At 40.0% G+C, this 12,500-nt stretch overlaps 1 protein-coding gene and 1 long non-coding RNA gene across 2 annotated transcripts; one reads left to right on the plus strand and one right to left on the minus strand.

Annotated features, from left to right (window-relative positions):
- Positions 1-847: 847 nt before the first annotated feature.
- Positions 848-11,456, minus strand: LOC138027361 (ficolin-2-like). The gene is made up of 6 exons (XM_068874940.1): positions 11,322-11,456; positions 10,917-11,203; positions 9,089-9,203; positions 8,033-8,155; positions 2,394-2,774; positions 848-1,379 (listed from the first exon to the last, which is right to left on the minus strand). The coding sequence occupies exons 1-6, from the start codon at positions 11,413-11,415 to the stop codon at positions 1,123-1,125; spliced, it is 1,257 nt and encodes a 418-aa protein (XP_068731041.1). The 5' UTR covers positions 11,416-11,456; the 3' UTR covers positions 848-1,122.
- LOC138027371 (uncharacterized) lies at positions 8,179-12,270 on the plus strand. The gene is made up of 2 exons (XR_011127459.1): positions 8,179-8,652; positions 10,899-12,270. It is a non-coding gene; the product is annotated as an uncharacterized lncRNA (long non-coding RNA).
- Positions 12,271-12,500: the final 230 nt, after the last annotated feature.

Raw genomic sequence — 12,500 nt, forward strand, 5'->3', positions numbered from 1 at the left:
GTAGTTGAAGGGCGGGTAATAGACGAAAGATAGAAGTCACCTTCGCAATTATCTGGACAGTTTGCTTAAATTGTCCTGATTAATGCGAAGATCACTTCTATCTTTTGTCTATAACCCGCTCTTCAACAAATATACCTTTCTTTCATAATGATGGCGTATTGTACCCTTGACAAGTTCATATGATGGTTGCTTGGCAATAGGCAATTGGAGCGCAAGGCAGAATTCGAACAGAACCTCTTTCGTTATGCTACACCCATGGAGCTACAAGAACTGGAGCCAGGATCGCCATTCAAGGTCACGTGATAAATGTGGTACAGAAACTTCTCACGATTGAGTCGCCAAGATAAAATCATATCTCCTTTTCACAGGCATAATACATCATTACCATCAATAGTTGTCTTATCAGCTTCTGTAACTGGCTTTTAATTTAAAAAATATGAAGCACAGTGCTTGATTCATAAGTGAACAATAATTAATAATTCGAGGTATTTACCCAGGAAGCTCCAATCACCCGGAAGAGGTTTTCAGGGAGGTCCTACTTCCGGATACCCTGGATTCCAGAGGTTATTTTCTCGCTGGAATCCAGGGTAACATCCGGATCGAATTGGTTCCTTTTAACTAGACAATTGACAATTTTAGTGTTATCTGAAGTGAAGGCGTAGCTTAATACCATTCTTTTAATGTTCTCATTTTCGAAATTGTTGTTGCTCTGAGTTATTTTGTGGAAAGGGCTTGTGAGAGCAAAAAGGCAGTGAATTGTTGAAAGAAGGACAATTTTCTTTCCTTTCTTGAAAAATAAAAGGGTTAAAACTATCATGCAGACAAGGAAAAATGAAGTACATTTATCATTGGTCACCTCTAGCGAACTTTATTAAAGCATTCCCAGCTGCTTACAGCTTCTGTGAAACAAATCAAGTACTGATATATCTAAATCTACCGGATGATAACATGCGCGGTATGCTAAGCTACTGATATGTAATCGCAAGAAATCTCTTGTTGTGAAACCTAGTTAGTGTTTTACACGGTTGTGCGCGTTAAGCAGTTCGATTCATTGATGACCAATAAGATCCATCCCCTGGTTACTAAGTAAGTTACTGGTATGTGATACACTGACACAGAGTCTTAAACGTTCTGTGGACGTATCTTCATCTCAGACCGCTTGACAGAGTAGTGACTATTTTTCCAATGATACCAGCTCATTCCTCTTCCATCGGTCTTGCCATTAAGATACAGACCATTCAGGTTGGAGTGGTGACAATTGTTGTACCACCAGGCACCTTTATTGCCTGACGCACAGTTGCCTCCATTTTGATCATTGTCACGATCCTTGGTGGTAAACGCATGCCCGCGGTGATAGGTAAGGGAATCACCTGCAGTGCCTGGATGAAAAGGAAGGAAAGGAACTTTATTTTAAAATAGTGTCTAGTCGTTCTAGCGCTGGAGCACCAATTGGGAACACTGTAAACTGAAATTAACAATGAAAGCAAATCAAGTCAAATGTTGGTTTTTGAGGAGACGGGAAAACCAGAGTACCCGGAAAAAAACGTCTCGGTGCAGAGTAGAGAACCAACAAACTCAACCCACATATGACACCGAGTGTGGGAATCGACCACTGTGCCATCCCTGGACCATGAAAAGAAATCGGATTAAGGACAGCAGCTACTATTGTTATTGTGCATAAGTTCTGCACATCTCTAGATACTCCGGTTTTCTATCGGTGATGCTTACTAAAATAGTGGTGTTTTTGCGCGGTTTAAAACTATCCGGAGAAACTAGATCTTAGTAAGTCCTGTTGGTGTCCAAAAAGAAAATTGGGGTAACCAATGCATTTTTGAGAGATAATTAAGCTTCAATTTTAGAAAGAACGCCATACATTGCTTTGTATTTTAAAGCTTTTTACAAATGTTATTCAGCAATTATCTTTGAAAAATGCGTGGTTACCCCCAATTTCCTATTTGGATTTCAATAACAATTGTTAAGAGATCTACGTTAGCTGCATAATCATAAACCGGGGCAAAAATGCCTTTGAATTAATAGGCACCGTCCTTAAGTAATCAAAATAAAATTCAATATCTTAACTTTTTTAGAATGCTACAAATCCTTAAAACGTACTCGGTATTGTTTCTTGTTTCTGACTACTTGCCATGAAATCGTTGTAATGTGTTTATCACCACGACTGAAATGATAACCCAGGGTTTTCAGTAAAGTTCTCTTTTCGTTTTTTTTTGTTAACTCGCTGGCTTACAATTTGTTTTGGCATTGAAAAGTAAGTAAAACTCTCCGAGATCTGAGGAGAATTTGTATCAGTTGTAGACAAACTACACCTCGTTTAAATGAGAAAGTGTGTCTATCTCAATTAACACGGGGTTAATTGATCACCAGAGTTTGCAAACCTGAATAATTCCCCAAACTCAGCTGGTATTTTGCTCCCTCGCTTGCCACTGTAACTGAACTGTACTCGGCAAATGCTGTATTTCCATGATTGTCTTCCAAGTCCACGCGAAGCTTGTTGCTGCTGTTTGTAGTCAAGCGGTGAATCCTGTCCAATCCAAGCCAAAACTCTCCACTCAGATTACCAAAGCCTAGTTTGTAGGCGTCCCAAGTGCGGAAGAAATCTACGGAGCCGTCTTGTCTTTTTTGAAAGACCGTCCACCCTCCGCCAGCCGTTTTGTGATCACAGTATACTTCAAATTTTCCCAAACCATCGGGGTCGATTTTGTACACACCACTGATCTTTTCGCCAGAATTGTAAACATCGACGCAGTTCTTGAAGACTGAAAATTACAGAAGCAGAATGAATTTCTGTCAGTTAAGTTTTGGTTTCACTCTTTTTTCTAGCCTCTAAAAAGTAAGAATGGGCGTCATAGAGGAAAATAATAAACACATCTGGCATGCAAATGTTTTAGAAGCAATTGATTGACCTGAATCCGAGTGCTTTTTGCGAGGGAGCAGATGGGAAAACTTGAACCACTAATGTCTGAGAAGTGAACAAAGTATTTAAAATTTATAACTGCAAACCTTTGTCATAAGAGCCGCCAGTTTGGTTTGTTTTGAACGCAGCGATTGCTTCTTTGATTTGATCATGAATGAGTTGCTGCTCGATCTTCTTACAGCAGTGTAGTCCGGCGTAACGTTGTTATTCACGTTACACTGGGGTTTACTCATCCCAGGGTTTTTTGTTGGTTGCACAGACGTTTTGGCAATAGTCCCAACACGAATCCCAGTAAAAAGCAGAGCTAGCTGGAATGCCATTATGCACTGGTGGTTTCGGGAAACTCTTTTATGAAATGGAAGCAAAGATGCAAGTATAAAATGATTTCTAAGACTTCAGTTTATTTGGTCTTTCGAAACTAGATTTTTCTTGTCTCCTGCGCTCTATTTTGGGAATGCTGAATCATCGATTCCTAGCAATCAAATAACAACACATTGTAGCGGTGACTCGAGGCAGTAGGACCAGGACACAAGTTTTTTTTTTACAAGTAAAGACAATGTCACGAGGCAGTACACGACTTTCTTTTGTTTTGCGAGACATCTGGTTTGTCTCTTCTACTGGTTAAACCTACCCAGAGGGAAGGAGCACGAACAGGACTCGAGGTCCTATGCGAGGTGCTCCACCCTACCCTATCCAGACCAGATAGACCAGACCACAACACCGGGAACTACATGCCCTACTCTTTACGACAAGTGTGCGGGTTATTTTACGTCCCACAGGATTATGAACATTGAAGGGTTGTGAGACGGGACCACCGGCTTATCGTCCTTATCCGAGAAGACTAGAGAGTCTAGCCATTTGCAGATGTAATTACAAAGGCATCACTTTCTCTCAGTTATTTAAAGACCCTGAGTGTTGGTCCGGCCGGAGTTGAACTCACGACCTCCCGCGTGACAGCCCGGTGCTCAACCAACTGAGCCACCGGTCTTTTGACAAGAAGACAGTTTCTCAATATTTTATGAGAAGATTTATCCAGTGAAAGAACAGGGGCACTTAACGAGTAATTTCGGTAAATATCGGTTTGGAAGAAGGTGGGTTAGCATTTTCGAAAATTCGAACTCAGGCTGCTTTCGAGGCGCACTAAGATTATGGACACTTTTCTTAACAGATTTCCTATTTTCCTTTTCGGAAAGGTAGTGAAGAGTGTGAAGAGTGCGTAGAAATTTCGAAACCACATTGAAGAACGCTAGTGAGTTGAGGCAGAGTCAACTGTGACGTAGGAATAAAATTTGAAGATTTATCATAACTTCTATCATTTTGGCAAGAGTTTGTTTGAGAATCGTATCTTAAGGGGTCCAACGTAGCTTTGGCGGGATGCGGAATGGGGATTAACATAGAGGCGGGATGTGGGATATTTAAAGGCGGGGTGTCGTAAAGTTTGCGTAGTCAGCAAAGGTGGGAACAGTGGGAAAGGAATGCAGGAGAAAAATTAATAATTTTTTTTCGAAATTAAGAGAATTATAGTCTCCACTTCATTTTCCATTTCAATTTTGAACCAATACGTCTTTTTAGCGGTATTATTTTCGACGGTTTCGAGCAACGTTTTAGCCAGAATAATTTGGGGGAAGAGTTTAGGCAATCTCGATTTTGAATGAAAGTTAATGTCAAAGGGCAAATTGTCGAAACCATATCATGTATTTTAACCAGTTTACCAAGTCTAGGAACTCGCAGGGTTTCTGCTGAGCGAAGAAGATCAGCTTTAATGACTCTGAAGTCTGCCAAACATTCGTCCTTGCAAGATCAGATAATCAAGGCTAAAATGATCTTCGAAATCCCAATAGGGATATGCAGCATATCTTTGATTTGTTTTCTGCCAAGCTATATAAAAGTCTTTGTCGGCTTTTTGGAAAGAAATTTGTTTGTTAATAATTTGTAAAGGCGAGCAATTCTGCTTTGACCGTAGCACGTAGTCTGGACCCAGTGTTTCAGACTTGGGGAACCCGCGTCCAACGGTAGTCCGCAGTTGGTGTATATTTAATTCGCTAATAAGTACGGGGACGAGCTATTCAAAGTAAACAATATACGGGAAGATAAGTCAGTATTTGGCGAAACGAGCCCATAGTGGGCCTTGGAAACATGTTAATTGTTTCTTTGTGCTCGTAATTGCTTCTCTTAACTGTACCTGGCCGGTGTAATGACTTCGAAGAAAGAGCGGCAGTAGGAGAGGCTGCAACAGTTCCATTTTACAAAACACCACAACGTTTAACCTTTTGATATTTGGTGTCGTGCAACACACTTCATCAAACATGTACGAAATGGGTAGCAGTTAGTTAAACCTAAGATTCACAAATTAAAAGCAAAACCATTGGTACACAATTTATTTAGGTAGTCCATAGTAGCCTGGTTTGGTAATCCATGGACCTATGGCATCGGCAAAGGGTCAGTGAAATCTATCTACCCGTCGGTAAAATGTTCTTCTTGGCCCAAAACTCTGCTCATCAATTGAACTCTACACGATGGCTGTAATAGAATTAAGGTCAAATTTTGTACATGCCAAATACTCACGGAAAAATGTCGTATGGAGGAAAAACAATATGTAGTATTTTCCGACGAAGAGTTGATATGTTTTGAACGAGTCTATAAACTTCCTGCACTTAAATTACCCTATTCTGACAAAAAGGAATCCGAAGACTTAACCTAATGCATCAATCAATTTCAGCGGTGCCCATCCCCCCCTCCCCCCCATGGCAACCGCGGGGCATTTGTTCAAGTTGTAAGTCCCGGGGGTGAGGCATTCGCAATTTTATCGCGGCCCAGGGGCTGGGAATTAGCCTACCCCGGGGCAACCCCTGGGCATTTGACACACGTGTTTTCGAGTTAACATGGAAGAGTTTATCGGAAAAGACGAGGCCTTCGTTAAAGACTTTCTTGTCCGTCACGGACTCGAAAAACTTATGGAAGTTTTTAAAGGTATGTTTTCTCAATTTTAAGTATTTCTTCATTTATACTTGTAAGCATATGAATATATAAAAGCGACAAGGTGAACTAATATCACAAAACAATCACTGACGTGAAGACTGCGCAAACGCGACTACTTCGCATTTCGCATTCAAAACTAGCCTAGCAATTTTTAAATTCATGAAAGCGGACTTATATGAAACACTGAATTCAAATGATGCGATCTTCAAGACAGATCTTGCGAGCGTAAAATGCGATGAAAGATCATTTAAGATGTCTTGATTCTTGACAGACAAAGTAGCCTGCGAATACAGGCGCCTATTGGAAGGCGACGATCCCGGGAGCGGGGTATTTGCCCTCTTTCTTCGTCCCCACCACAGGGCATTTAGACAGCTTATGTGTTCCCACCCCGGGGAATTTGCCAATTAAAAAAAAAAAAAAAATTAATGCCCGGGGGTTAGCCTGGGGGGCGGGGCGGGGGGGGAAGGGCACTGCTGGAATTGACTGATGCATAACTGTCAAGCAATTCTACAAAACGCGCAGATGAGGAACGTGCTGTGGGGCGAGATTTGATTTCATACAGACGTAAAGCAGAAAGTCACTGGATAAACGTATTTTAACATTTCATAATGAATTTATAGTTTAGCAAGACAGTACTTTTTACCATGGAAGATGCACCTGGTGCCGACATGGATCAACCGTTCGCGAGTCATTCAAGAAAAGGGAGAAGAAGAAGAAGAAGAAGCCACCGAAGGTGTCGAGAGGTCAGTTTCACTTCATAAAGAGCTGATGCAAGGCTTTTTCATGCAACCCATGAAGTTCACTTTCCAGAAGTACAGCTGCTAGGCTCAAACAAGTTGTATTAATGAGCTCCTACAAAGCTTGCTCTGTGCCAAGAAGAAAGGTTTCATCTGCTCGAGTAGTCACCACCATGTACTGACTGCTTGCTCAACCATGCTTCACCTGCGAACTTCAACGCGGCACTGTGGCACTGCTGTAACGGAGTTGCTGTCTTGTTCATGCGCAAGATCATTTCACCTTTCATCCTGCAGCTTTTGAAGTGCTTAGACATGCGCACATTATTAGAGGTATTATATAGAATCGACATCAGCATTCTCTCGCGAAGGTTGTATCAAACAACAGGAGAAGTTAAGGTGGCTCAAAACAGTTTCAACCCTTCCAAGTGACGCTCTTATTAGAAGGATCGGCACCACAACGTTGTATCATGTATCAGCAATATTGTGATACCAAATCAAACACGAATTATTGCTGAACAAGATACAGTCATTATTTTGACGTAATATGTCACCGTGGCAACGGGCAAGCCCTGTAAAAAACATCCTTTGTTTTGTCTTTCGTTGCTTATATCTCAAAAACGAACTTGGTGACCTCCATCTTTTTATTTCTGAAAAGTAATTAGAAGGGCAAGATGAAACTCTCTGCAAAGCTTAAAAAGATTCTGTCTAGTGGATTAAGACTCACCTTAATTTTGTTATTTTTTTTAAGGTGGCTCTAAACTTCTAGTTTCTAGATTGTCTAGATTTTTTTTAAACTTTGCCGAAAGTTTTATCGTGGCCATCTAATCACTTTTCAGCAATAAAAAAGGGGGGTCACCGAGTTCGTTCTTGAGATATGAGCAACTAAATCCAAATTATAAGGTGTTTTTGCTGTGCGTTCCCGTTGCCAAGGTAACGTATTACATCACAATAATGATCACATGTTGTTTGGAAATAATCGGTGTTTCATATGGTACCATAACATTGCTGTTACTTGATACAGTGTTGTAGCGTCATTCGATCTAAAGAGAGTGTCTTCTAAGTGTTGAAACCCCTTCGAGACTCCTTAATAAGCTAGAAGTGAAATCTGCGAGGGAATTCGTCCCATCAGTTTACGATATTATCCATTTTTAAGAGAGCTTCTTGTAGAATTTAGAACCATTTTGACATTGCGTTCCGTGCCCGATTCATGTTTTTTTCATTTAGCAGGTGCAATCTGGTCGCGGACCAATCAGAAGCGCTACAGGTATCAGACCCATTCTCATTGTCTATTGAGTATTTGGTTGCAGTAGTATTTTAAATTTAGGTAACACCGTAAACTGGTTGGCCAAGGCTAAACAAGAGAGATTGACACTTGTGCGCTCACCTGAACAATTCCGCCCGTCTCCAGTATACCCTTCCTCGCAGGTGCAGTTATATGAACCATCCGTATTGGCACACACTGCTTTAGTGCTACAGTTCTGTTTCCCCGATGAACACTCGTGGACATCTAAAAAAGTAATTCAGGGCCTCAGCTTTAATTTTTGTTCTTGCGTGACTGCAAATGACGTTAGCATTGCCGTCATCAGCATAGCCTGAAATCATACTGCGTTTCATCTCGAGGAAGGAGTGCATTCTGGCCTTTTCCTCTTTTCTCTTATTGGTCGTAAAACAATAGAGCTTTTGGGGCCTCACCCCGATTGGTTACAGAGTTGCATATCATAGTTCTGCTAAAATCGTTAAATATCTGATCAAATTATAGCCGCCGAGAAGGATTTGAACAGGATGTTTCTAACGACTCTGTTTTCAGATGCTATTGCTTCGTCTTCATTTTTTTTTCCAAAAACCTTTTAAAGGAAGAGTACAGAGAATGCTTCCGAAGAATGGTTTGTCTAAAAGAAGACATTTTAGTTGCTCTTCCGATGTGTAACTGGATGCTGAAAGATGAATCGTTCAACACTTTTCACTTAGCGTACAAATTATTTTCTTTGAAAGATAAGTGTTGAGGTGAGTAGGTCTTTTGGTAAATGTTTTGTGTGGAATAAATTCCAAAGTTCCTATCATAAAAAATACCGGGGATAAGTTTTAATCACTGAGATGGATCCTGTGTCGACCATCCGTGCAGTAAGCTTATTCTCGATTTCGGCCTTTGTTGATCGGGTCTGAATCCTTGAAAGGAAACAGTTTTCACCTACCAGTTTATTTGATTATTTCATTTGCCGTTGGTGTGGGTAAATGGATGAAGTATTTGGGTTGTAAAATTATAACAATTATTCGTTATCCGCACTCTTCCAATATCAACCTAAATAAACATTCTAAGGAAACGTTCGGTAAAAACAATGAATAACAGTTTTAAATAGTTAAGTTGGTAAAGTTTTGCTTATCAAGCAGCTTCCTCAAAACCCCAAGACTTATCAATCAGTTTGCCAGGATTTTTTCTTACCGTTTTCGCAGTTTTCACCGATGAATCCAGTTTTGCAGACGCACAAATAACTGTTTTTTGCATAAAGAGGCACACACTTTCCATTGCCATTGCAAGGCCCACTGCTACACGGTGACTAAATATAAAAATGTTGATAATCGTTGCAAACGTTAGCGATGTAAGGTTTCCTGTCACAAGCAAACAAACCTTCCCCTTTCAAGTGTGCCAGGTGTCTCAATGACTTCCTGTCAGTTTATAAGCTTTACTTTATTTTTCAGTATATCATTCTTTCAAAAGAGCGTTACCATGACAACGATATGAGGCATTTCTCTAAGCGTTAAAATCAAGATATATTGTCTTAAAAAAAAAACGGGACGGTGAAATCTTCCCATTCAGCGTTACCAGATAATGTTAGAAATTATCTCTAAAACATTTAAAATTTAACAAAATCTGTAGGTCGCTTTTTCTGAAAAATAAGTTTTTTTTCACCTACATTTTTTTTTTAATTTGAAAGACAAACGTTTTAAATTAATCTAAGCTAACATGTAAAAAGAGAAAAAAAAAATTCACCGTCTGGAAGCAGACATATAAACGATTAAAGTTGCAAAATGAGGAAAAATGAGGGGGTTATAAGGTCGGCATTTACGGATGCGTCACCCGCTCATTCGAGTGCACGCGCGAGTGAAGCTACAGGCCAACACAAAAGGACCATTAAACCGTGTGTGTACAATTTTCGTAGTTTCCGCGAATAGGAGATGTTTATTTATATTCTATATGTATAGGAATCAGAAGAAATGTGGGCAAAATTAGCGGTATTTGTTTATTTCTGGTGACCCATTTTGAATCATGAGCTGACGCGAGCAGCTTTTAGAATTGCGAGTGTGGCTTACGCGCGCGCGCTCAGCTGGAAACCAGCCCTGCTATCTCGAAGAATTGTGTCATAAGGCGTGTGCACCAAAAGCAGAATCGTTTTTTTTTTTCTTATAAAGAAACAGTATGTTTCAAAAGAAATACAGAAAACTGTGTGAGATAAGTTGAACAAGACACTGCACGTCGTGTAAAAGGCGCCGACGTTTACCATTCTAAACAAGCAAACGTTTTCCGCATTTCGGGACAATCTGCTTTATGAAAGCTCGGTCATTTCAACTGAGTGTAACAAATTTTCTTATGGTATTTGTAGAAGATGCTGAAGTGTTCGGAAGTTTGCTAACTTCACGTTTACCGTAGTAGCGAAAGCCAATTTTATCTTCGACCTCTTTTGGTGTTTCTGTTTTTCACTCACTCTCTCGTGGTCATTCCAATAAATCATAATTTCATTACCTTATCCGAAGTTGGAGTGGTAAAAAAAAACTTTCCGAGCAACAAATTTGCGATTTGTTGTACTATTTAATTAAAACTGAGTTTGAAGTCACAAGGACACCAAACGTCCTGAGTCTGCCAGGTGTTACAACAATATTTAAAAAAAAACTCTGTTTACCTCCCAGCAACAACATGGGCTCGCCTATCTTATAAAACCAGCCCTTTGCAACTGCTCATCACGAATTTTCCTGTTTAAAAGATATACTCTAAGGCCTACTGGCGCTGTTACTTGTTATATTTGAATCATTAGGCATATGCTGAACTAGAAACTTTACGTCCAACTTGTCTTGTAAAATGAGACAGCAAAACAAGCGGTACTGCAAACGGAGAAAAAAGAAATTGCACAGAGCCCTGCATGGCGTGTAAAACACGCCGGCGCAAACCTTTCAAGTTAACTGCTATCATTTTTCGGGAGAAAAATCTGCTTTTTGAAAACTTAGCTTGGTCATAAATTAACTTTTGGTATTTGTAGGAAATTTTCTGAACTCACCAAGATGCTGAAATGGTGGAAAACTTTGCTGGCAACGAATTGATCTGAGTTGTTGTACTTGTCAGAAGAAAGGTGTTCACACAATACTTTATCGTTGTTGTCCTGAAAGGCTGCCAGGTTAAAGGAAAGGCATGAAAGTGTATCCAAACACGACAATGCGCACTCAATACTTCCTTCAACAAGAATTTTACGAAGAACTCCGATATTTAGGTACGCGAATTTGTCCCGAATGAACTTTGCATAACGGGCACTTGGAGTCGGTTCTCCGCCCTTGAGCACCAAAGTATCTGAAAAGCAGATGCAAACTATCAGGAGAGCAAAAATAGCAATTTCAATCCATGGAAATTCAACAGAATTGGTCACGATCGGATAGAGAGAAAGAAACGAGGAACATTATCATAATACCTTCAGTAGCACCTTGAACAAGCGCATATGAAAGGAGAATTGGCAGAGCAAGGCGAACGGCTTTCAGAAATATTTTGAAGCCAACGGTATCCATTTTCTTGGCTTGTAACACTTTCTGAAACAGCTTTTCTTGATGAGCATGAGCTCATATCATAGTCATCAGTCTGAATCGATCGACAAATGAGACCACAACTGGCTTAGAAGACGTGCTCGCCTTATTTGAGGATGCAGGTGCTGTCAACTAGGTGTCATCCGTTTTTGAAGTAATTACTGGTTGCCATATGGCAGTCGAAAACCGACGAGTAAAATATTAAATCAACCTGCAATGGCGTCGAAGTCGATGTAACACGAATGGCGTTTGAGCGGATATTTAAACAAAATATACCCTTATGGAGCTCAAGAATGGAACGTAAATTGAATAAACAAGACATGTGGTGAAAAATATGCATCTGACCTCGGTTGTTCAAAAGGGGAATAACGCTATCCACCGGGTAAACCGCTATCAAGCGGATAAACCCTAGCAAAACCAATTGAGTTATCCAGTGGATAGTGATTTATCCAGTGGCGCTATCCACCCTTCGAACAACTGGGGCCTGGAATGTGAAAAGCGACGAGTAATGGTCTTCGACAACAATTGCATCTTTGGCAGTCGGATATCAAAGTGACGTTTGTTTCTAATGTTTTAATACTAACTGTGATGTTATTTACAAAACTGAAACCGAATGGCAAATTCTGTATGGGTTTAACAGAAATTGAAGGAATCTGGCGCCTTGCATGCATATGCGTTTACTGAAGTAGTCGCATCTCAGTTGTCTGGTTGTTTACTTTTATTTTGTACTCAACTCTGCACAGTCTTCAGGTAAAATTCAATTCAATTTAATTATTTATTTAAACTGTCCATAGCATTTACACTCAGTTGTATTATGAATAATAAAAAAAAAAAGAAAAAGATTGATATTAGACCAAAATGTAAACATTTCATAGGTGTGCGGTGTTCAAAGGAGCAGAGCTTTCTAGTTGGACACCGTCATAGCTAAGTAAATAACCCATGGCAGCACAAGTATAGATAGAATTAAATTGCTTAACGGTTAATGGTATTTAAGAAGGGTAAGTAAAGTAGAGTGAGATGAAATTTATTATTTCTTGAAGTTTACAAGCAGGAAGGAGACAGATTATTTT

This window comes from Montipora capricornis, chromosome 12 (assembly GCF_036669925.1).
Source record: "Montipora capricornis isolate CH-2021 chromosome 12, ASM3666992v2, whole genome shotgun sequence".
Lineage (NCBI taxonomy): Eukaryota > Metazoa > Cnidaria > Anthozoa > Scleractinia > Acroporidae > Montipora > Montipora capricornis.

What these genes read in the sequence shown, in the direction of transcription:
- LOC138027361 (XM_068874940.1), bottom strand. Translation starts at nt 11,415, where the DNA reads ATGGATACCGTTGGCTTCAAAATATTTCTGAAAGCCGTTCGCCTTGCT. An exon ending in TCCACCATTTCAGCATCTTG is followed by an intron (nt 9,204 to 10,916) that starts GTGAGTTCAGAA and finishes TTTTATATTTAG; the next exon opens with TCACCGTGTAGCAGTGGGCC. An exon ending in GAGTTTGGGGAATTATTCAG is followed by an intron (nt 1,380 to 2,393) that starts GTTTGCAAACTC and finishes CTTTTCATCCAG; the next exon opens with GCACTGCAGGTGATTCCCTT.